The sequence below is a fragment of the Mustelus asterias genome, chromosome 1, assembly GCF_964213995.1.
Source record: "Mustelus asterias chromosome 1, sMusAst1.hap1.1, whole genome shotgun sequence".
Lineage (NCBI taxonomy): Eukaryota > Metazoa > Chordata > Chondrichthyes > Carcharhiniformes > Triakidae > Mustelus > Mustelus asterias.
This window is the reverse complement of record NC_135801.1, coordinates 174,267,555-174,289,706: the sequence shown is the minus strand read 5'-3', so window position 1 is coordinate 174,289,706 and position 22,152 is coordinate 174,267,555. Positions and strand designations below refer to the sequence as shown.

Here is a 22,152-nt window from a genome sequence, read left to right as displayed (position 1 = left end):
TTCTTCTAAATTCACACTGACTGTGCCTTTCACTCTTGGTCTTCTTTCAATGAAAACTGGCCCCATTTGTAAATGTTCCTGAGCTTCTAGCACACGACACGCGGTGTTGCCTAGCTCACGATTCAGCATTCACGTCCCAAGCTTTTTTTTTGAAATCTCAGGATAAGTACACTGTCCTTTGGTTGTCAGGTAGAACTCCTATATTTCTTCCACTCTTTAATATCTTAACCAGAAGTATTCCCTCTTTCCTCTTTCATTTCCTCCTGGATGCTCGGGTTTATTTTGCTTGGCCAGGGAGGCTACTGGACTCATCCCTTGGGTTACTTCAATGATCCGCATTGTATTAAGTCTGCATATGTTACAGTTTTCTGACTAAAAATGTGTGGATTGGGAATTAGTCGACTGTCTTTGGAAAGAATTCATTGAAATGTGTCTGCCATTTCCCGATCTTCCACATTATTTCTCTCCTTTAAAGGACTTAGCCGACTTCTAAAGCACACTCTGCTGCATATATTTTATTAATGCTCCCTCTTGCTGCTCTCGCAGGGACTGTGGGTTGGAGAACAGAGGATAAAAAGTCGTTATTTTTTATTCATTCATAGGCCACGGGCATCACTGGCTGGCCAGCATTTATTGCCCATCCCTAGTTGCCCTTGGAGGGCAGTTGACATATCTACAGGCAGTCCTTGACTTTACAATGTTTGAGTTGCGACAAACGACACTTGCGACGCATAAAAATTGATACCCGGTTTCTCATTTAAGACTGGATAAAAGCAAATTATTGCGGATGCTGGAATCTGAAACCAAAAGAGAAAATGCTGGAAAATCTCAGCGGGTCTGGCAGCATCTGTAAGGAGAGAAAAGAGCTGACGTTTTGAGTCCAGATGACCAGCTTTGACAACGGGTCACCTGGACTCGAAACGTCAACTCTTTTCTGTCCTTACAGGTGCTGCCAGACCTGCTGAGATTTTCCAGCATTTTCTCTTTTGCTTTCTCATTTAAGACATTGGTTTTAACTTTACAATGTGTGGGTTAGGTTGATTGGCCATGCTAAATTGCCTCTTAGTGTCAGGGGGATTAGCAGAGTAAATACGTGGGGTTACGGGGATAGGGCCTGGGTGGGATTGTTGTTGGTGCAGGCTTGATGGGCTGAATGGCCTCCTTCTGCACTGTAGGGATTCTCTGATTCTATGATGCCATGCCAGTCCATCTTTTTTTTTTAGGAATACGATTTATGAATTTGATATGTTTCGAATGTGCAAGTTGCGAAACCTCCCGCTGAAACATCGGGCCCTCTGCACCCTTCAGCCCCCAGACCATATCTCCAGGCTGGATGGTTGCTATGGAGAACGGTCTCTGTGGCCTGCCAGCAGTGTACTGCCTTGGCCGAGCGAGAGCCAGAAACCGGAAAACCAGGAAATGTGGTTGTAATTCCTGGTATGTCCTACTGGTTGATAGAAACATAGAAACTAGGAGCAGGAGTAGGCCATTCAGCCCTTCGAGCCTGCTGCACCATTCATTTTGATCATGGCTGATCATCTAATTCAATATCCTGATCCCCCTTCTCCTGCCACCTCCCCCCGACCCCCCACATATCCTTTGATCCCTTTAGCCCCAAGAGCTATATCTAAATTCTTCTTGAAATCAGACAATGTTTTGGCCTCAACTACATTCGGTGACAGCGAATTCCACACATCCACCACCTGCTGGGTGAAGAAATTTCTCCTCACCTCAGTTCTAAAAGGTTTACCTCTTATCCTCAAACTATGACCCCTAGTTCTGGACTCCCCCACCATTGGGAACATTCTTTCTGAATCTACCCTGTCTAACCCTGTTAGAACTTTATAAGTTTTTATGAGATTCCCTCCGTGGTGAACCATTGTTGGTTATCACCAGGAGTGCTGAGCCATGGTCTGGCCAGTACTATGAGTCTGTAGATATGTTACTGTTGGGGTTAGGGTTGGGCTGTTCTACCTGTTAATATGGTCCTATGGTACACTCCAGTTGGCTCAGCCTTCCGGGAGAGGTATAAAGGTCACTGCTCTGCCTGGTGACCCTTTAGTCTGGGATTGTATATTGTATATAGTAGCTCCGTTATTGTTGGTAATAAAAGCCTTTATTTCCCGAGTACATCCCTCCTCTCGTGTGATTTATCGCGCATCACCCTCTCACTCTTCTAAACCCCAGAGAATATAATCCTAACTGACTTAGTCTCTCCTCATATGTGACAGACCTGATCTCCCATTGATGACAGTGGGATCTTTCGTGTTTGTGGTCTGAAGCCTTTTGCTTGTCCAGCTATGGAGAACAGTTGCTGTGACCTGCTGGCAGGGGCCTGAAAGCATCAGGATGAATGTCTAAAACCACGGGAAATGAGGTCCCAATTTGTTGGTAAAAATGCTGCATTTCCCCACTGACGGAATCAATCCCCCATTTTTACCATTGTTCCTCTGGGAAATCTTAAGACATTTTGATTGATGGTGCGACTTCCAGTTGTGTCATATGTCTGTGAACTGCTGACACTTGAAGAGGCAGGAATTTCAGAGGTATGGGCCTCGTGCAGGAAGGTGGGATTATGCTGGATAGCTCTTCATCGACTGGTACAGATGGTGTGGGCCAAATGGCCTCCTTCTGTGTGGTAAATGTTCAATGATTTTTATAGAACATAGAACAGTACAGCACAGAACAGGCCCTTCGGCCCTCGATGTTGTACCGAGCTTTGTCCGAAACCAACATCAAGCTATCCCACTCCATATCATTCTGGTGTGCTCCATGTGCCTATCCAATAACCGCTTGAAAGTTCCTAAAGTGTCCGACTCCACTATCACAGCAGGCAGTCCATTCCACACCCCAACCACTCTCTGAGCAAAGAACCTACCTCGGACATCCCTCCTATATCTCCCACCATGAACATTATAGTTATGCCCCCTAGTAACAGCTACATCCACCCGAGGAAATAGTCTCTGAACGTCCACTCTATCTATCCCCCTCATCATCTTATAAACCTCTATTAAGTCGCCTCTCATCCTCCTTCGCTCTAAAGAGAAAAGCCCTAGCTCCCTCAACCTTTCCTCATAAGACCTACCCTCCAAACCAGGCAACATCCTGGTAAATCTCCTCTGCACTCTCTCCAATGCTTCCACACCAAAGAACAAAGAACAAAGAACAACACAGCACAGGAACAGGCCCTTCGGCCCTCCAAGCCCGCGCCGCTCCCCGGTCCAGGATTGAATCCTGAATCCAGGATCCCCGCCCAATTTTCCAGCCTATCTACATCCTAATATCCTATCCACCGAGCTGTCCCTCACAGCTACGATGCTTTGTTCATTACAACCTATTAACTCACCCCCACCCCCCCATTCCAGACCATGTGATCTCCAGGGAGAGGCGAAAACCCAGAGTGAAAAACCCCAGGGCCAATATGGGGAAAAAAAATCTGGGAAATTCCTCTCCGACCCCCTGAGGCGATCGAAACGAGTCCAGGAGATCACAATGGCCCTGATCGGAAAATGCTTCCCAACCCTAGTCATTTCCACTTCCACGAACACCATATGAATTCCCTGCCCCCGAGACAGGTTCCCAACTATCCGCAGTCTCGCTCTGTACTGGCACCCTTTTTATAGTGACCAGAACTGCACACAATATTCTCACCAAGGTCTCACCAAGGTCTTGTACAGTTGCAGCATAACCCCATGGCTCTTAAACTCAAACCCCCTGTTAATATCCGCTAACACACTATAGGCCTTCTTCACGGCTCTATCCACTTGAGTGGCAACCTTCAGAGATCTGTGGATATGAACCCCAAGACCTCTCTGTTCCTCCACATTCCTCAGAACCCTACCGTTGACCCTGTAATCCGCATTCAAATTTGTCCTACCAAAATGAATCACCTCGCACTTATCAGGGTTAAACTCCATCTGCCATTTTGCGGCCCAGCTCTGCATCCTATCAATGTCTCTTTGCATCCTACAACAGCCCTCCACCTCATCCACTACTCCACCAATCTTGGTGTCATCAGCAAATTTACTGACCCACCCTTCAGCCCCCTCCTCCAAATCATTTAGAAAAATTACAAATAGCAGAGGACCCAGCACTGATCCCTGTGGTACACCGCTGGTAACTGGTCTCCAGTCTGAAAATTTTCCATCCACCACCACCCTCTGTCTTCTATGAGATAGCCAGTTACTTATTCAATTGGCCAAATTTCCCTCTATCCCACACCTCCTTACTTTCTTCATGAGCCGACCATGGGGAACCTTATCAAATGCCTTACTAAAATCCATGTATACAACATCAACTGCTCTACCTTCATCTACACACTTAGTTACCTCCTCAAAGAATTCAATCAAATTTGTGAGGCAACATTTACCCTTCACGAATCCATGTTGACTATCCCGGATTAAGCTGCATGTTTCCAAATGGTCATAAATCCTATCCCTCAGGACCTTTTCCATTAACTTACCGACCACTGAAGTAAGACTAACTGGCCTATAATTACGAGGGTCATTCCTATTTCCTTTCTTGAACAGAGGAACAACATTCGCCACTCTCCAATCCTCTGGCACTATCCCCGTGGACAGTGAGGACCCAAAGATCAAAGCCAAATGCTCTGCAATCTCATCCCTTGCCTCCCAAAGAATCCTAGGATACATTTCATCAGGCCCAGGGGACTTATCGACCTTCAGGTTTTTCAAAATTGCTAATACATCTTCCCTCAGAACATCTACCTCCTCCAGCCTATCAGCCTGTACCACACTCTCATCCTCAAAAACATGGCCCATCTCCTTGGTGAACACTGAAGAAAAGTATTCATTCATCGCCCCTCCTATCTCTTCTGACTCCATGCACAAGTTCCCACTACTACGGCAGATACCATTAGTTGCATAAATATTCATAACTACCATGCATCCAAGAGAAGCAAAGGATTTCTCTGGTTGTGCAGTAAGGTCATCAACACATATTTACAATTTCAATAAACAGCAACCAGAGAAGTTCCTTCCCTAGAACTTTACTATCAGTATAGTTGGGCAAGAATAATTGGAAAATCTATTCAAGAGCTAGGTTGGGAAGTGTAGTTGTAATTATTTAAAGAAAATGCAAGTATCCACATCCATTTTCAATGTGCCATTGTTGGAACTGACTCCTTAAGCAGTTCTGCCTCTGCATCTCCTTCTCCTTTCAAGGCTTTTCCTAAAAGCCACCTCCACTCTCTCCTCCTAATTTATTGTCTTTGGCTCGCAATCCATTTTCCTTTCACATTCCCGAAACATTTTGTGGATTGTGATGGAATGCTCTCCACTTGTCTGGAGCCCCACCACCGACGTAGTGTGTTAGCTGTGTGTACCATTGACAAGATGCACTGCAGGAACTCACCAAGGTTCCTTCAACAGCAACTTCCAAACCCTCGAGCTCTACCACTGAGAAGGACAAGGGCAGGCAGGTGCACGGGAACACCACCACCTGAATGTTGTTGTTCTTCATGCTGTTACCTCAACTTTCCATGAAGAAATGTACGCATTAAAAAAGGGCATAACCATCATGTAATTCACTCATATCATTTACCGGGTCTTATTGCAGTTTTGCATTGGAAGAAGGGAACTTCTTACATGTCAAAACATTGCTGGCAACATGACAGTGATTTTCCAATTGATTCATCAAGATGGCACCAGAGCGTGGCGACTTCTTGCAAGCTGTGCCCACATACTTCCTAATTCTATCTTTTATTCTCATTCTATGCTTCGAAAACTTCATTCTAACTCTTTTAAATTCTCTGATAATACTTTAACACTACAATCTGCACTCTCTCCTTTCCTTCCCTATGTACGGTATGAATCATCATAGAATCTACAGTGCAGAAGGAGGCCATTTGGCCCATCGGGCCAGCACTGACAACAATCCCACCCAGGTCCTATCCCCGTAACTCTGCATATTTACCCTCCTAGTCCCCCTGACACTAAGGGGTAATTTATCGTGGCCAATCAACCTAACCTGCCCAACTTTGGACTGTGGGAGGAACCCCGGAGCACCCGGAGGAAACCCACGCAGACACGGGGAGAACGTGCAAACTCCACACAGACAGTGACCCAAGGCTGGAATCAAACCTGGGTACCTGGCACTGTGAGGCAGCAGTGCTAACCACTGTGCCACCCTATGCTTTATCTATTTAGCGCAAGAAACAATACTTTTCACTGTGTACTAATACATGTGATAATAATAAATCAAACCAAATCAAAATCAGTATGTTGTCGGAGTACTGGCAGTACTAATTAATTCCTAAATGCAATTCTATCTTTTAACTTTTACATTTTTTGGTTACATTTGGATACCTGAGAAATGCCAACTACAAGGAATTGTTTTTTATACCCCTTTTATTCTAACGTGGGATGTTGGGATCACTGGCAAGGCTAACATTTAATGCCCATCCCTAAAGTTAAAGTTAAAGTTTATTTTAACTTTAACTTACATTAACACTGCAATGAAGTTACTGTGAAATTTCCCTAGTCGTAAAACTCCAACACCTATTTGGGTCAATGCACGTAGTCAGCACGTCTTTCAGATTGTGGGAGGAAGCCGGAGGAAACCCACGCAGACACGGGGAGAATGTGCAGATTCCACACAGACAGTGACCCAATGCCGGGAATCGAACGTGGGTCCCTGGCGCTGTGAGGCAGCAGTGCTAACCACTATGCTACCGTGCCGCCCCAACTTGTCTTTACAAGTTAATTGACTTGCTCAGTCATTTCAGAGGGAAGTTAACAGTCAAGTACGTTACTGTGGGTTAGGAATCACATGTAACCCAGACCAGGTCAGGATGGCAGATTTCTTCCCTTAAGGGCATTAGTGAATCAAATAGGTTTGTACAGCAATAAACAATAGCTACAATGATCATCATCTTTATACTCCAGATTTATTAATTAAATTGCATCAGCTACCAGAATGGGATTTCAACCCATGTCCTTGGATTACAAGCCCAATGTCTTTAGTTTAAGTTTATTTATTAGTGTCACAAGTTGGCTTACATTAACACTGCAATTAAGTTACTGTGAAAATTCCCTAGTCACCACACTCCAGCGCCTGTTCAGGTACACTGAGGGAGAATTTAGCATGGCCAATGCACCTAACCAGAACATCTTTCAGGCTGCGGGAGGAAACCAGAGCACCCGGAGGAAACCCATGCAGACACGGGGAGAACGTGCAAACTCCAGACTGATAGTGACCCAAGCCAGGAATCGAACCTGGACTGGGGGTGCTGTGAGGCAGCAGTGCTAACCACTGTGCCACCATGCGGCCCCAATATACTATAATTTCCCCATGTTGACTTGCTCTCAAGATGATTCTTTAAATGCAGGGTTCTGATCACAGGGATTGGGTTGGAGGCACTGATGCTGAAAGTGAGCAAATGTCACATATGTGAGTTAACCACAAAGTGTCTTCTTCAGGTTTACCTGCTTGTATCAGCACTTTCACTCTGTCAGGCTCAGGAACTTTACACAGCATGCCAGCCAGAATCAAAGTTCTGACCTTTACACGAATGGTGGACAGACCTCTTGTTGAGACACTGACACGCCCTTGTGTATTTCCAGGAATTTCTGACTATATTACACATTTTAACTTTCTTTTCTCTTTTTAATCTTCTGAAGCTCACCATTTAAGCAAGTCTACTCGACTAGGTCAACAGAAAGAGAAATATACACCGGTCGTTCAGAATTTCAGATTCCTTTAAGATATTTCAAAGCCATCACACATGAACATAAATGGCAAGATTTGGAGCTCTGGAACATAAGCATATATAGTAAGAACTGAGAACAAGGATTGTCTGATGTGTAGGTTAGATGGATTAGCCATGTTAAATGTGTGGGATAGGGCGGGGAAGAGGGCCTGGGTAAGATACTCTATCAAAATGTCAGTACAGACTCGATGGGCCGAATGACCTCTCTGCACTGTAGGGATTCTATGATTCTGTGATATCAAAGCATAATTAGTAAAACAAAAGTCAGGGTCTGTGTGATGAGGGACTCAATCTGGTCTTAAAATATTAAGGGGTTCAAATCCTTTTGGCAGTTCAATAGCGAATCTAAGGGGAGACCGTGTTGTAGTGGTAATATCACTGGACTAATAATCCAGAAGGCCCAGGCTTTGAGAACATGGGTTCAAATCCCACCATGACAAATTCCATTAAAAAAAAGCCTGGAATTGAAAACTGGGGCAAGATTTTCCGGCCACGCTCGTCCCAAAACCGGAAAATCCCGCCTGAGGTCAACAGACCTTTGCATGGTCCACCCCACCACCCGCTCCGATTCCTGTGGTGGTTGGGACAGGAAAACTACCCCCACCCTCCCAGTCTCAGTAATGGCGACTATGAAACTACCTTACATTTTTGTAATTGGGCTCACTGATGCCCTTCAGGCTAGGAAATCTGCCATTGTTACATGGCCTGGCCTACGTGTGACTCCTGACCCACAGTAATGTGATTGATTGTGAACTACCCTGTGGAATGGCGGCAAACCACTCAGTTGAAGGACATTTAGGGATGGGGAACAAATGTTGGCCTTATCAACGACACCCACATCTAATGAAAGAATTTTAAAAACTGACTTGTGTCAAATTTCTTTGCATGATCTTTAATGGAGTCTAATTCATTTAAATATTTTATAATAATGGTTACATTACAAAGGGGAGGCAAGATGGTGGACAAAGGAACAGAATGATATGGCAACAGGAAGTAAGGTGGGAGGAGTGATTTTGGGAGTGCGAACATCTGTTGCGTTGAATGAACTATATCTGTTCTGTAACTTCTCTTAATAAAACATTTTTATCTGAATACATTCACCATCTCATGGGACAGCTGTCTGAAACAGGATGGCCAAATAATTCTGTTGGATCTTCCTTGCAGATGGCTCGCCCCCGCCAAATGGAAGCGATAGACTCTTTTCCTGTTTAAGTCAAGCAGTTATTTTTCATGAGGCAAATGTACACTTATTCAACGACACAGTGGTAACAGCTTTTCTTTGGTGATTGTAGTCAGGCCCCGGTTTACTCAACCCACCAAAATGCGTCGCAGAGTGATAGCCCGTCCGGTGGGCAGCTCGGTCCGGCTGAAGTGCGCTGCCAATGGGTACCCCCAGCCCGATATCACCTGGCTGAAGGACAACAAGCCTCTGGCGCCTCAGGACATGGGAGACACCAAGAAAAAGAAGTGGACTCTGACCCTGAAAGGCTTAAGGCCCGGAGACAGTGGGAAGTACACGTGCCGCGTCTTTAGCAGAGCGGGCGAAATCAATGCAACGTACAAGGTTGAAGTAATCCGTAAGTACTGCACTGGATTTAAGGAGGGATTAAAATAATGGTCTATTTGAAGACAGTTGCAAGCGGTCTTTATGTTTGCAATGAGAAACACATGGCCCAAGTCTGTGCTCTGCTCTGGGAGAGTCCAACCTGGAGTGCGCTGCACATCTGGTAGCGATAAGGTTGTGCAGCTGTGCACGGATGCTAAATGTGTTTTCATTCTAAACACAGGAGCAAGACACAAGACTCAAATCAGACCTCATCCCACTGTCAGATGTGGTGGCTTTATTTCGAAAATCTGAATCAGACAGAAGCAAAAACTAAAGGCAGCATTTTATTTAGTATGCCGTTCAACATTGCAAACAAATAGTTCTTCTTACGTTTTACTGTCAGCTAAGATTCACTGCTCAGAGCCTTTTGCTTTTCCTCAAAAGAATAGGTGCATTAAATATTCCATTTAATGATGGTTTAATTGAAAAGCAGTTGATTTTCAGGGACTGATTAAAGGTTTACTGGATTCATTCCTTCCTCTCCTGCCTCCCTCTCCCTCCCCTCAAGGCTGGGCAATTCTGACTTGTTGAGTTCCAGGTTCAGAGTACAACGTACAGGGCAAAAGTCGAGAAAAGCTTGTTTTTTTTGATTTGCAAAGTGTGTCAGGAAAAATTTGAAGATAGCAGGGACTGTATGCAGTTCTTATTTATTTACATTACATTAACACTTCAATGAAGTTACTGTGAAAATCCCCTAGTTGCCACACTCCGGCACCTGTAGGAGAATTTAGCATGGCCAATGCAGCTAACCAGCATGTCTTTCGAACTGTGAGAGGAAACCGAAGCAACTGGAGGAAACCCACGCAGACACAGGGAGAATGTGCAGACTCCGTACAGACAGTGGCCCAAGCCAGGAATTGAACCCGGGTCCCTGCGTTGTGAGGCAGCAGTGCTAACCACTATGGCACCGTGCTGCCCAACAAACTTCTGCATCAGCATTGTTATGGGACACTTTGACCATTGAGGCAGACATTTATATCCAATAGCTCATCTCTCTCTCTCTCTCATGCTCATTTAAGGCACTAACCTGTATTATAGTGTGATCCACAGGTATTGACAGCCCTCTCTTACCTGCCTCAATCAGTTCACATAAGCAAGCACTGGACCACAAGGGAGGGGTTTCAGATCATTGGACCATGGAACTCAGACAGCCAAGTCCAATCCTATCCTCCTTGACCCAAGATCCAGTCGACCTCACCAAACACAAACAGGAACCATTGCCAATGTTCTTTCCAGCTCCCAGGAACAAGCTGCATCTCCCTAACCGCTGCCTTGGTTGATTAACTCAGTACAGACCAAGTTTCATGTTAAGTCCTTCTGGGCTGCATGGTCTATCCCTTTAGGCTATTGGGAAGCTCACAAGGCATTCCTCATATTGCAATTGATGCCTTGAAATTAATTTTAAATGGTATTAAGAGCATTCTGTTCAAATAAGAATGTATAAGGTAGCTCCCCCACATGGCTCAGTTGAAGTGCACAGCCTTGTTTAGTATGTATGAGCCACGCAGACTAAGTTCCCATTCTGTGTTAAATTAGTTGATTTCAATGGTGTCTTTCATACAGGAAAGACTCTGCATTTATATAGCACCTTGCATAAAGTCAGACCAACCCAAAACACTTTCTAACCGATGAGGTGCTCTGGAATCTTAGTCACTATTGTAATTTAGGAAACAAGACAGCCAGTTTATGTGCAGCAAGGTCCCACAAGCAGCCTGAGATACTCACCAGATAATCTGTTCTAACGATGTTTACTGGAGGATTAATATTCACCTCCTGCTCTTCTTTGAATGGTTCCCGTGGGCCCTTTTATTTTAAAAGGTAGTACTGTCCTTTGTTTAATGCCTCATAAATAAAGACAGTACCTCTGACTGCGCAGCACTCCCTCCATCCTGCACTGAGGTGTCATGTTAGATTATAAACTCCAATCGCTGGGTTGGGACTTGAACCCACAACTTAGTGTCCCAGAGTTCAGAATGCTGCTGCTGAGTGACACTCAGTACCCCTGACTTATTAACGTTTAAAGTTTATTTATTAGTGTGACAAATAGGCTTACATTAATGCTGCAATGAAGTTACTGTGAAAATCCCCTAGTCGCCACACTCCGGCGCCTGTTCGGGTACACTGAGGGAGAATTTAGCATGGCCAATGCACCCTAACCAGCACGTCTTTCAGACTGTGGGAGGAAACCGGAGCACGCGGAGGAAACCCATGCAGACACAATGAAAATGTGCAGACACCCCACAGACAGTGACCCAAGGCAGGGATCGAACCCAGGTCCCTGGCACTGTGAGGCAGCAGTGCTAACCACTGTGCCACCGTGCCGCCCACGGAGTTAAAATAAAAAACGGTCAAGGTTACCAGTCTAGAATGCCCTTAATTGGCCATTTAAGTGGCTCAATTGGCCTCTGGGTGCAAGGGCTGTCCTCGCTCTTCCTCACCACGGTTAAAATGCCAAGGGGGTGGAGGGGGTGGGAAGCAAGGGCACTCCACCCCACTGTCTTGCCCTGCACCTTTAGTAGCGCCATCTTCCCCCATCTCCCAGCGAATTTCTGGAGCCTAGTGAAATCCAGCCCTATGTATCGGATGAGGCTTAACAATTATATTTTCCACTGGGCCACTGACACTCGCTAACAACATAATGAAAATGGTTCTTTTAGTGTGGTAGATTATGGCACAGTTACTCATGTTCATGGATGTTAACAAATGATACCTACAATCAGCCCAAAACCTGCTCGAGACCAGGATAATGGCTGTACACATTAATAGTTTAGCCCCATGCTGAGACTCCTGCCTTGTCTGTGTTTCAACCTATCCACTATCAAGGAAATCCTACAGGCAATCATGATTTAGGAGTCTGGAAGTTAATTAGGCTGTTTTTTTAGACCTTAAGTTACAGTTACCTCACTGCCAGCTGGTAATAATGGGAGTTCATTCATGAAAAATTGAACAGAACAGGCCCATGTTGGTCTTTTTTTCGATCCTGTTAGTGAAACCGTATGGAATTCAGAGTCACTGGGGAGAGATTCTGTTTTTCTCTGTGTGTCCAGGGTTTCTGCCAGAACCTTGAAACTCATTTTAAAATGGTGATGTGCAGACAGCTAAAATCCAGCAGAACCTTGTTTAAAGTAGCTGGATTCCACAATCTGCTGTTCCCCCTGTTGGCTGCGAATTGGCTGAAGAGTCCAGTAGGATCCAACAGAAATATTTGCAGTAACACAAACAGGAGAAACGTTATTTTGCTGGGAAGTTGTCTCTGGGAGGTTTCGTTTTCTCAGGAAGTGCACTGTAGTGGATTGATTGCTTTTTGCATGCGACTCTGCTGCAGTCATTCACTCCTTCACCTGTGCATTCGAATGACATTGCCAGAGCTAATTAGCAGCCCAGCCCCACAACTTGTTTTTATTCATTTGTGGGACATGGGCATCGCTGGGCCAGCATTTGTTGCCCATCCCTAGTTGCCCTTGAATTGAGTGTCTTGCTAGGTCATTTCAGAGGGCAGTTGAGAGTCAGCCACATTGCTGTGGCTCTGGAGTCACATGTAGGCCAGATAGTAGAATCATCGAATCATACAACGCGGAAGAGGCCCTTTGGCCCATCGAGTCCACACAACACATGAGAAACCCCTGAACTCCCTAATCCCACCTGCGAACACTTGGCCCGTGGCCCTGACTGTTATGGCGTACCAAGTGCTCATCCCAGATGCTTTCTCTCAGGCAGTGCATTCCAGACCATCACCACCCTCTGGGTAAAAACATTTTTCCAAGTAAGGACAGCAGATTTCCTTCCCTAAAGGACATTAGTGAACCAGATAGGTTTTTCCAACAATCGACAATGGTTTCATGGTCATCAATGGATTCTTAATTCCAGATATTTTTTATTGAATTCAAATCCATCACAGCCATGGCAGGATTCGAATCCGGGTCCCCAGAACATTAGCTGAGTTTCTGGATTAATAGTCTGGTGATAATACCACTAGTCATGATGTGGAGATGCCGGCGTTGGACTGGGGTAAACACAGTAAGAAGTTTAACAACACCAGGTTAAAGTCCAACAGGTTTATTTGGTAGCAAAAGCCACACAAGCTTTCGGAGCTGCAAGCCCCTTCTTCAGGTGAGTGGGAGGGGGCTTGCAGCTCCGAAAGCTTGTGTGGCTTTTGCTACCAAATAAACCTGTTGGACTTTAACCTGGTGTTGTTAAACTTCTTACTGATAATACCACTAGGCCACTGACTCCTCCTATAAGTGATGCCAGTGATGCATTCAGTCCTGTACCTCTCTGTCCCCTCACAAAAACAGCCTCTTACAATAAATGTTCAAGCCATGCTCCACAAGTTCAACAAGCCTTCACTTTAACAATAAACAGAAAATGCTGGAAAAACTCAGCAAGTCTGGCAGCATCTGCGGAGAGAGAAAATAGTGTGACTTCGAGTCTGTGTGAATTCCTCAGGACTTATATTTTAGAGTCTTTACTGATTCCAGCTAACAACCCATCAAATCAGCAAAAGCCTTTCAACTTCCTCATATGACACAGAGATAGCTCTTCTTGCGGCAAGCTGGTAATTATTGCAATATCTAATGGTGGCATGGTGGTTAGCACTGTTGCCTCACAGTGCCAGGGGCCGGGTTTGATTCCCGGCTTGGGTTACTCTCTGTGCAGAGTTTGCACATTCTGCCCGTGTCTGTGTGGAGTCTGCACGTTCTCCCTGTGTCTATGTGGGTTTCCTCCGGGTGCTCTGGTTTCATCACACACTCCAAAAGGAATGCTGGTTAGGTACATTGGCCATGCTAGATTCTCCCTCAGTGTACCCGAACAGACTCTGGGGTGTGGCGACTGGGGGATTTTCGCAGTAACTTCATTGAAGTGTGAATGTAAGCCGACTTTGTGACACTAATTAAAAAAATGAATAAAATTAGAAACAAAACCCAGAAAAGGATATTTAATTGGTGAATTAACAAAGTGAAAGTAATTGAAAATGCGTTGGTGCTTTTCCCTCTGCCAGCATCATTAGTGGCTGAGGCAACAGAATAATTTCGCAATGAGCATTAAGGGGAGTGATTCTCCATCCCCTCCTCACGTCTTCTGCTTCATTGCTCAAGTCTATTGTCTTATTTATTTGTTAGATTTGTTGGGGAGTTGGTTAGCTCAGTTGGTTGGACGGCTGGTTTGGGATGTAGAGTGACAATTACAGTGTGGGTTCAATTCCTGTACCAGCTGAGGTTATTCATGAAGGCCTCGCTTTCTCAACCTTGCCTGAGGTGTGGTGAGTCTTAGGTTAAATTGCCACCAGTCAGCTCTCCCCTTTGAGCCGATGGTTGACTATGGTGGCTTTATTAAATTTGTGCTATTCACTTTTAAGTTTTAATATCCATTTTGAGAGTTAAATAAAGCACCAAAAAAGATCGGGTTTTGGCACATATAATGATCCTGACAGTTTCTGACACCTTCTCGATCAGTATTATTTAAGGCAGCAGAGAGACGTTGATGATAATTTTCGGACTTCTATTTCCTTCCTCCAATCTCCCAACTTACATCTTCTGAAAAAATTGAAACATGTTTAAGAGGATATTGCAATTCTGCTTGGCCTCTTCTCAAATGGTAGTGAAAGCGCAATGCGGTGGGCCGGGCGGTGGGCCGGGCGGGGGGAGGGAGGGGGGGGGGCGGGGGGGGGGGGGGGGTGGAATTATATACGTTCTCCCTTGGCGTGTTTGGAGGCAGGGAGGATACTTAATTGGGCTTGTGAGCACCCCCTGCTGTCTTTCCACCTCTGCCAAAATTAAGTCTGGGACAGAAAGTCCAGTGTCTAGACTACCAACCTAGCCAACTAAGACTCTGAAGTGGCCAATTAACATAGGAGCATAAAATGTCGGAGCAGAAACAAACCATAAAGTACTTCAAGCCTGCTCTGCTCAAAAGGATCACAGCTGATCTCATTGTAGTCTCAACCCCACCCATCCTCCACCCTCCCGTGACCCTAGATTCCCTTCCCTATCAGAAATCTATTCCAATACACCTGGAATAAATTCAGTGACCCAGCCGCCACTACTATCTGGGGAGGAGAATTCCACAGACCAATGACCCTCTGAGGAAATAAAAATTCTCCTCGTCTACGTTTTAAAATGGAGACCTCTTATTTTTAAGCCGTGTCCCCTAGTTCTAGTCTCCCCCACAAGAGGAAATCCCGGTATCCACTCCATCAAGTCCTCTCAGTGTGTTGTATGTTTCAATAAGATCACCCTTCATTCTTTCTTTGAAATTCATTCTTTCACGGGATACAGTAGTCGCTGGCAATGCCAACATTTGATGCCCATCAGCTTGCTTGGCTATTTCAAAGTAATCCACCACATCGGTGTGGGTCTGGAGTCACATGTTTGCCTGGCCAGATAAGGATGGCAAGTTCTCTTAAGGGCTTTAGTGAACCAGATGGTTTTTAGACAATTGGGGGTAGTTTCATGGCACTGTCATTGAGAGGAGATTTATAATACCAGATTTATTAATTGAATTTAAATTCCATTAGGTGCCCTGAGCCTTTAGAATGCTAGTCCATTACTAGACATTACTATGACATCAGTGACTGCCCCTTCAAAGCCCAATGGATACAGGCCCAACCTGTTCAACATTTCTTCATCTCAAGGATGAGTTGAATTAACTTTCTGTGAACTGCTTTGAATGTAATTAAATTTGTTTTCAATTAAGTGGACGAAAACTGTGCATCCCTCTCCAGATGTGATTTCTCTAAGGTCCTGTACAGCTGCAGCGAAACTTTCCAACTTTTATATTTCTTCCCCCTTCCAATAAATGCCCCCAGATTCTAGTTGCCACTTGCTGTACCTGCATGACTTTTTGTGATCCATGAAGCAGGACACCCAGATCCCTCTGTACTACTGAGTTCTGCAATCTCTCTCCATTTAAATCATACGCTACCTTTCCATTCTTCCCGCCAAAGTGGACAAGTTTACGTTTTTCCACATTAAACTCCATCAGCCAAATATTTGCCAACTCACTTAACCTATTTACGTCCCTTTGTAGGCTCTTCACCCACTCTTGACAATGTACTTTCCTGCCTACCTTGGTATCATTGGCAAATTTATCTTCATCTAAGTCATTGATCGAGGTGAGGCCCCAGCTCTGTTCTCTGCGACACTCCACTTATTACTACTCTCTGCTTCCTTTTAGCTAATCAATCCTTTATTCATGCTAATATGTTAGACCTATACCATGAACTCTCATCTTATAGAGTCATGGAGTCATAGAGGTTTACAGCATGGAAGCAGGCCCTTTGACCCAACTTGTCCATGCCGACCCTTTTTTTAACCACTAAGCTAGTCCCAATTGCCCGTGTTTGGCCCATATCCCTCCATACCCATCTTACGCATGTAACTGTCTAAATGCTTTTTAAAAGACAAGATTGTAGCCACCTCTACTCCTACCTCTGGCAGCTTGTTCCAGACACTCACCACTCTTTGTGTGAAACAATTGCCCCTCTGGTCCCTTTTGTAACTCTCCCCTCTCACCTTAAACCTATGCCCTCTAGTCTAAAACCTTTGGGAAAAGATGTTAACTATCTACCTGATCTATGCTCCTCATTATTTTGTAGACCTCTATAAGATCAGCCCTAAGCCTCCTACGCTCCAGAGAAAAAAAGTCCCAGTCCATCCAGCTCTCCTTATAACTCAAAACATCAAATTCCGGTAGCATCCTAGTAAATCTTTTCTGCACTCTTTCTAGTTTAATAATATCCTTTCTATAATAGAGTGACCAGAACTGTACACAGCGTTCCAAGTGTGGCCTTACCAATGTTTTGTACAACTTCAACAAGATGTCCCAACTCCTGTATTCAATGTTCTGACCAATGAAACCAAGCATGCTGAATGCTTTCTTCACCACTCTGTCCACCTGTGACTCCTGTATCTAGGGGTGCAGGTTCATAACTTTCAAGGAGCTATGAATTTGTACCCCTAGATCTCTTTGTTCTATAACTCTCCCCAATGCCCTACCATTAACTGAGTAAATCCTGCCCCGGTTCAATCTCCCAAAATGCATCACCTTGCATTTATCTAAATTAAACTCCATCTGCCATTCGTCAGCCCACTGGCCTGGTGTGGTGACCTTATCTAATGTCTTTTGGAAATCCAGTTACACTCACATCTACAGATTCCCCTTTATTCACCTTGCGTGTTTCTTCCTCAAAGAACTCCAATAAGTTAGTTAAACACAATTGTCCGTTCACAAAATAATGTTGACTCCCTGATCCCATTTCTAGATTTTCTAGATAGAGTCATAGAGGTTTACAGCATGGAAACAGGCCCTTCGGCCCAACTTGTCCATGCCTCCCTTTTTAAAAAAAAAACCCCTAAGCTAATCCCAATTGCCCGCATTTGACCCATATCCCTCTATACCCATCTTACCCATGTAACTATCTAAATGCTTTTTAAAAGATAAAATTGTACCCGCCTCTACTACTACCTCTGGCAGCTTGTTCCAGACACTCACCACCCTCTGTGTGAAAAAATTGCCCCTCTGGACACTTTTGTATCTCCCCTCTCACCTTAAACCTATGCCCTCTAGTTTTAGACATCCCTACCTTTGGGAAAAGATATTGACCATCTAGCTGATCTGTGCCCCTCATTATTTTATAGACCTCTATAAGGTCACTCCTCAGCCTCCTACGCTCCAGAGAAAAAAGTCCCAGTCTATTCAGCCTCTCCTTATAACTCAATCCATCAAGTCCCGGTAGCATCCTAGTAAATCTTTTCTGCACTCGTTCTAATTTAATAATATCTTTTCTATAATAGGATGACCAGAATTGTACACAGTATTCCAAGTGTGGCCGTACCAATGTCTTGTACAACTTCAACAAGACATTCCAACTCCTGTATTCAATGTTCTGACCGATGAAACCAAGCATGCCGAATGCCTTCTTCACCACTCTGTCCACCTGTGACTCCACTTTCAAGGAGCTATGAACATGTACCCCTAGATCTCTTTGTTCTGTAACTCTCCCCAACGCCCTACCATTAACTGAGTAAATCCTGCCGCGGTTCAATCTCCCAAAATGCATCACCTCGCATTTATCTAAATTAAACTCCATCTGCCATTCGTCAGCCCACTGGCCTAATTGATCAAGATCCTGTTGCAATTGGAGATAACTTTCTTCACTGTCCACTACGCCCCCAATCTTGGTGTCATCAGCAAATTTACTAACCATGCCTCCTATATTCTCATCCAAATCATTAATATAAATGACAAATAACAGTGGGCCCAGCACTGATCCCTGAGGCACACCGCTGGTCACAGGCCTCCAGTTTGAAAAATAACTCTCTACAACCACCCGACAGAAGCCAATTTTGTATCCATTTAGATATCTCATCCTGGATCCCATGAGATTTAACTTTATGCAACAGCCTACCATGCGATACCTTGTCAAAGGCCTTGCTAGTCCATGTAGACAACATCAACTGCACTGCCCTCATCTACCTTCTTGATTACCCCTTCAAAAAACTCAATTAAATTTGTGAGACATGATTTTCCACTCACAAAGCCATGCTGACTGTCCCTAATCAATCTTTGCATCTCTAAATGCCTGTAGATCCTGTCTCTCAAAATATCTTCCAACAACTTACCCACCACAGGTGTGAGGTTCACTGGCCTGTAGTTCCCAGGCTTTTCCCTGCAGTCCTTTTTAAACAAAGGTACAACATTTGCCACTCTCCAATCTTCAGGCATCTCACCCGTGACTATCGATGATTCAAATATCTCGGCTAGGGGACCTGCAATTTCCTCCCTAGCCTCTCACAATGTCCTGGGATATACTTCATCAGGTCCTGGGGATTTATCTACCTTGATGCGCTTTAAGACTTCCAGCACCACCTCCTCTGTAATATGTACACTCCTCAAGACATCACTATTTATTTCCCCAAGTTCCCTAACATCCATGCTTTTCTCAACAGTAAATACTATGAGAAATATTCATTTAGGATCTCACCCATCACTTGTGGATCCGCACATAGATGACCTTGCTGACCCTTAAGAGGCCCTACTGTCTCCCTTGTTACTCTTTTGTCCTTTATGTATCCTGCTAAAACCTCCTTAATAATGGATTCCAGTAATTTCTCTATGACAGATGTTAGGCTAGCTGGCTTGAGTTTTCTGCAGTGAATAGTTTTCTGCGGTATATGGCTCGGTGGCACAGTGGTTAGCACTGCTGCTTCACAGCGCCAGTTCAATTCCCGGCATGGGTCACTGTCCAGGTGGAGTTTGCACATTCTCCCCGTGTCTGCATGGGTTTCCTCCGGGTGCTCCGGTTTCCTCCCACAGTCTCAAAGATGTTCTGGTTAGGTTCATTGGCCATGGTAAATTCTCCCTCGGTATACCCGAACAGGCACCGGAGTGTGTCGACTCGGGGATTTTCACAGTAACTTCATTGCAGTGTTAATGCGAGCCTACTTGTGACACTAATAAATAAATTAATGTTAACAATGAATCATTTCGCTTGTCGTTTGCAGAGACCACCAGGTCCAAGCCCATCCTGACTGGAACGCACCCTGTAAACACCACTGTCGATTATGGAGGCACAACCTCCTTCCAGTGTAAGGTCCGCAGTGACGTTAAACCTGTCATCCAATGGCTGAAGAGAGTTGAATACGGCAGCGAGAACAAATACAACTCCACCATTGACGTTGGTGGGCAGAAGTTTGTGGTGCTGCCGACAGGAGAGGTGTGGTCTCGGCCCGACGGCTCTTACCTGAACAAACTGATGATCTCCAGGGCAAAGGAGGAGGATGCTGGGATGTACATCTGCTTGGGCGCAAACACCATGGGATACAGCTTCCGCAGTGCCTTCCTGACTGTGCTGCCAGGTAGGCAGGTTCCTTCTCTCGCTGCTCGTGTACTGGGAATAAAAATTACACTCTTTCTAGGTTTCAGCAGTGCCAGAGGTTGCGCGGCTCCCAAACCCGGAGATCGTGAGCTTGGTCCAGCCCAGCTGGCCGAAATTTTCCAACCCCAGAATCGGGGCGGGCGAGGCTCGGAGAACGGCATTCTCCCTTGGCCTCGGGTGGGATCGTACGAAACTTGGGCGGACGTGATGGTAAAATTCCGCCCAGTAAGTTTTCGAGACCATCAGGAGGTGTGACAAAACATCTCCCTTCTTCTCTTTACTATTGGTAAACCCCCAACCTCCGTACAGCAAGACGAGCTGGTTAGGTGCATTGGCCATGCTAAATTCTCCTTCAGTGTACCTGAACAGGTACCGGAGTGCGGCGACTAGGGGATTTTCACAGTAACTTCATTGCAGTGTTAATGTAAACCTACCTGTGACTAATAAATAAAATAATGATAAGTAAGTTCCAGGGAAAAGCCTTATGTAATTGTTTGGACTTTAAATCGAGAAATCGAGGTGAAGGACCAATGTTCAAACGTGTGGTACAGAGAATAAGATAAAATGACACAGTGCCTGGTTATTGATGCTAAGCTTTGGTTTTGGAATAGAATAGAATCCCTACAGTGCAGAAGGAGGCCATTCAGCCCATCGAGCCTGCACCAACAAAAGTCCCACCCAACCCTATCCCCTAACCCAACGTATTTATCCTAGCTCGTCCCCCTGACACTAAGGGGCAATTTAGCATGTTCAATCCACCCAACGTGCGCTTCTTTGGAGTGTGGGAGGAAACCGAAACACCTGCAGACACAGGGAGAATGTGCAGATTCCACACCGATGGCCACCTGAGGCCAGAATTGAACCCAGGCCCCTGGCGCTGTGAGGCAGCAGTGCTAACCACTGTGCCATCCAATGGCACAGTCATGCTTGACAATTTTATAGGGGAGAGGGGGAAGACTAAGGAGTTTGACAGCTTTGAGGTGTGAAGAGCCCACTAACAAAGTCAAATAGGGCTAGGAACAGGAGTAGGTCATTCAACCCTCCATGCCTGCTTCACCATTGAATAAGATCATAGCTGATCAGGCTGTGGTCTCAATTCCACTTTCCCATAACCCTTGCCTTGAATGAGTTGGAGGAGGAGATGCTGTCATGAATGGACCTTGATTTACCACGGTGAAGATTCAGAGAGATTGAAGAACCCTTCTAATAAGGTAGTCTATTTGGAATTCCTATCTTAAGGTTTGATGAGCGATCCCTATCTTAAGGTTGATGAGCGATCAGTATGATATAGGAGTCAAAATGAGAAGAGATCTTAGGGCATAGCATAGCAAAGGATTTCATGGTGTCATGATAATACAGCATCATAGAATCATAGAAAGCCTACAGTACAGAAAGAGGCCATTCGGCCCATCCAAGTCTGCACCGACCACAATCCCACCCAGGCCCTACCCCCATATCCCTACACATTTACCCGTTAATCCCTCTAACCTACGCATCTCAGGACACTAAGGGGCAATTTTAGCATGGCCTATCAACCTAACCCGCACATCTTTGGAGTGTGGGAGGAAACCAGAGCACCCGGAGGAAACCCACGCAGACAATGTGCAAACTCCACACAGACAGTGACCCAAGCCGGGAATCAAACCCAGGTCCCTGGAGCTGTGAAACAGCAGTGCTAACCACTGTGCTACCATGCCGCCCAGTCATATAGGCAGTTAGGAAAGGCCAGAAGAGAAAAGACAAAGACTATCTACTTCGCTTATTGCCATCCTGGTAGGCACATGATCTAACAATAATGGAGTTATTAACTGCACCTTTTGCACAGAATTTATAAGCGGGTTGAGTCAACTGACTGCTGTGAATTAGACATAAGACTGGCAAAAACCTGGGTTAGAACTTTCCCCTGTCGCCCACTGGTAACGGGCGGGAAAGTCCAGTGGA

At 45.2% G+C, this 22,152-nt stretch overlaps 1 protein-coding gene across 1 annotated transcript in view; it reads left to right on the top strand.

Moving 5' to 3' along the window:
* LOC144500426 (fibroblast growth factor receptor-like 1) overlaps positions 1-22,152 on the top strand; it is a 58,506-nt gene that overhangs the window by 7,212 nt on the left and 29,142 nt on the right. Inside the window, exons 2-3 of the mRNA XM_078223319.1 lie at positions 9,022-9,306; positions 19,838-20,191. Coding sequence (XP_078079445.1) covers positions 9,051-9,306; positions 19,838-20,191 — 610 coding nt within the window. The 5' untranslated portion in view covers positions 9,022-9,050. The remainder of the gene's footprint in view (positions 1-9,021; positions 9,307-19,837; positions 20,192-22,152) is intronic.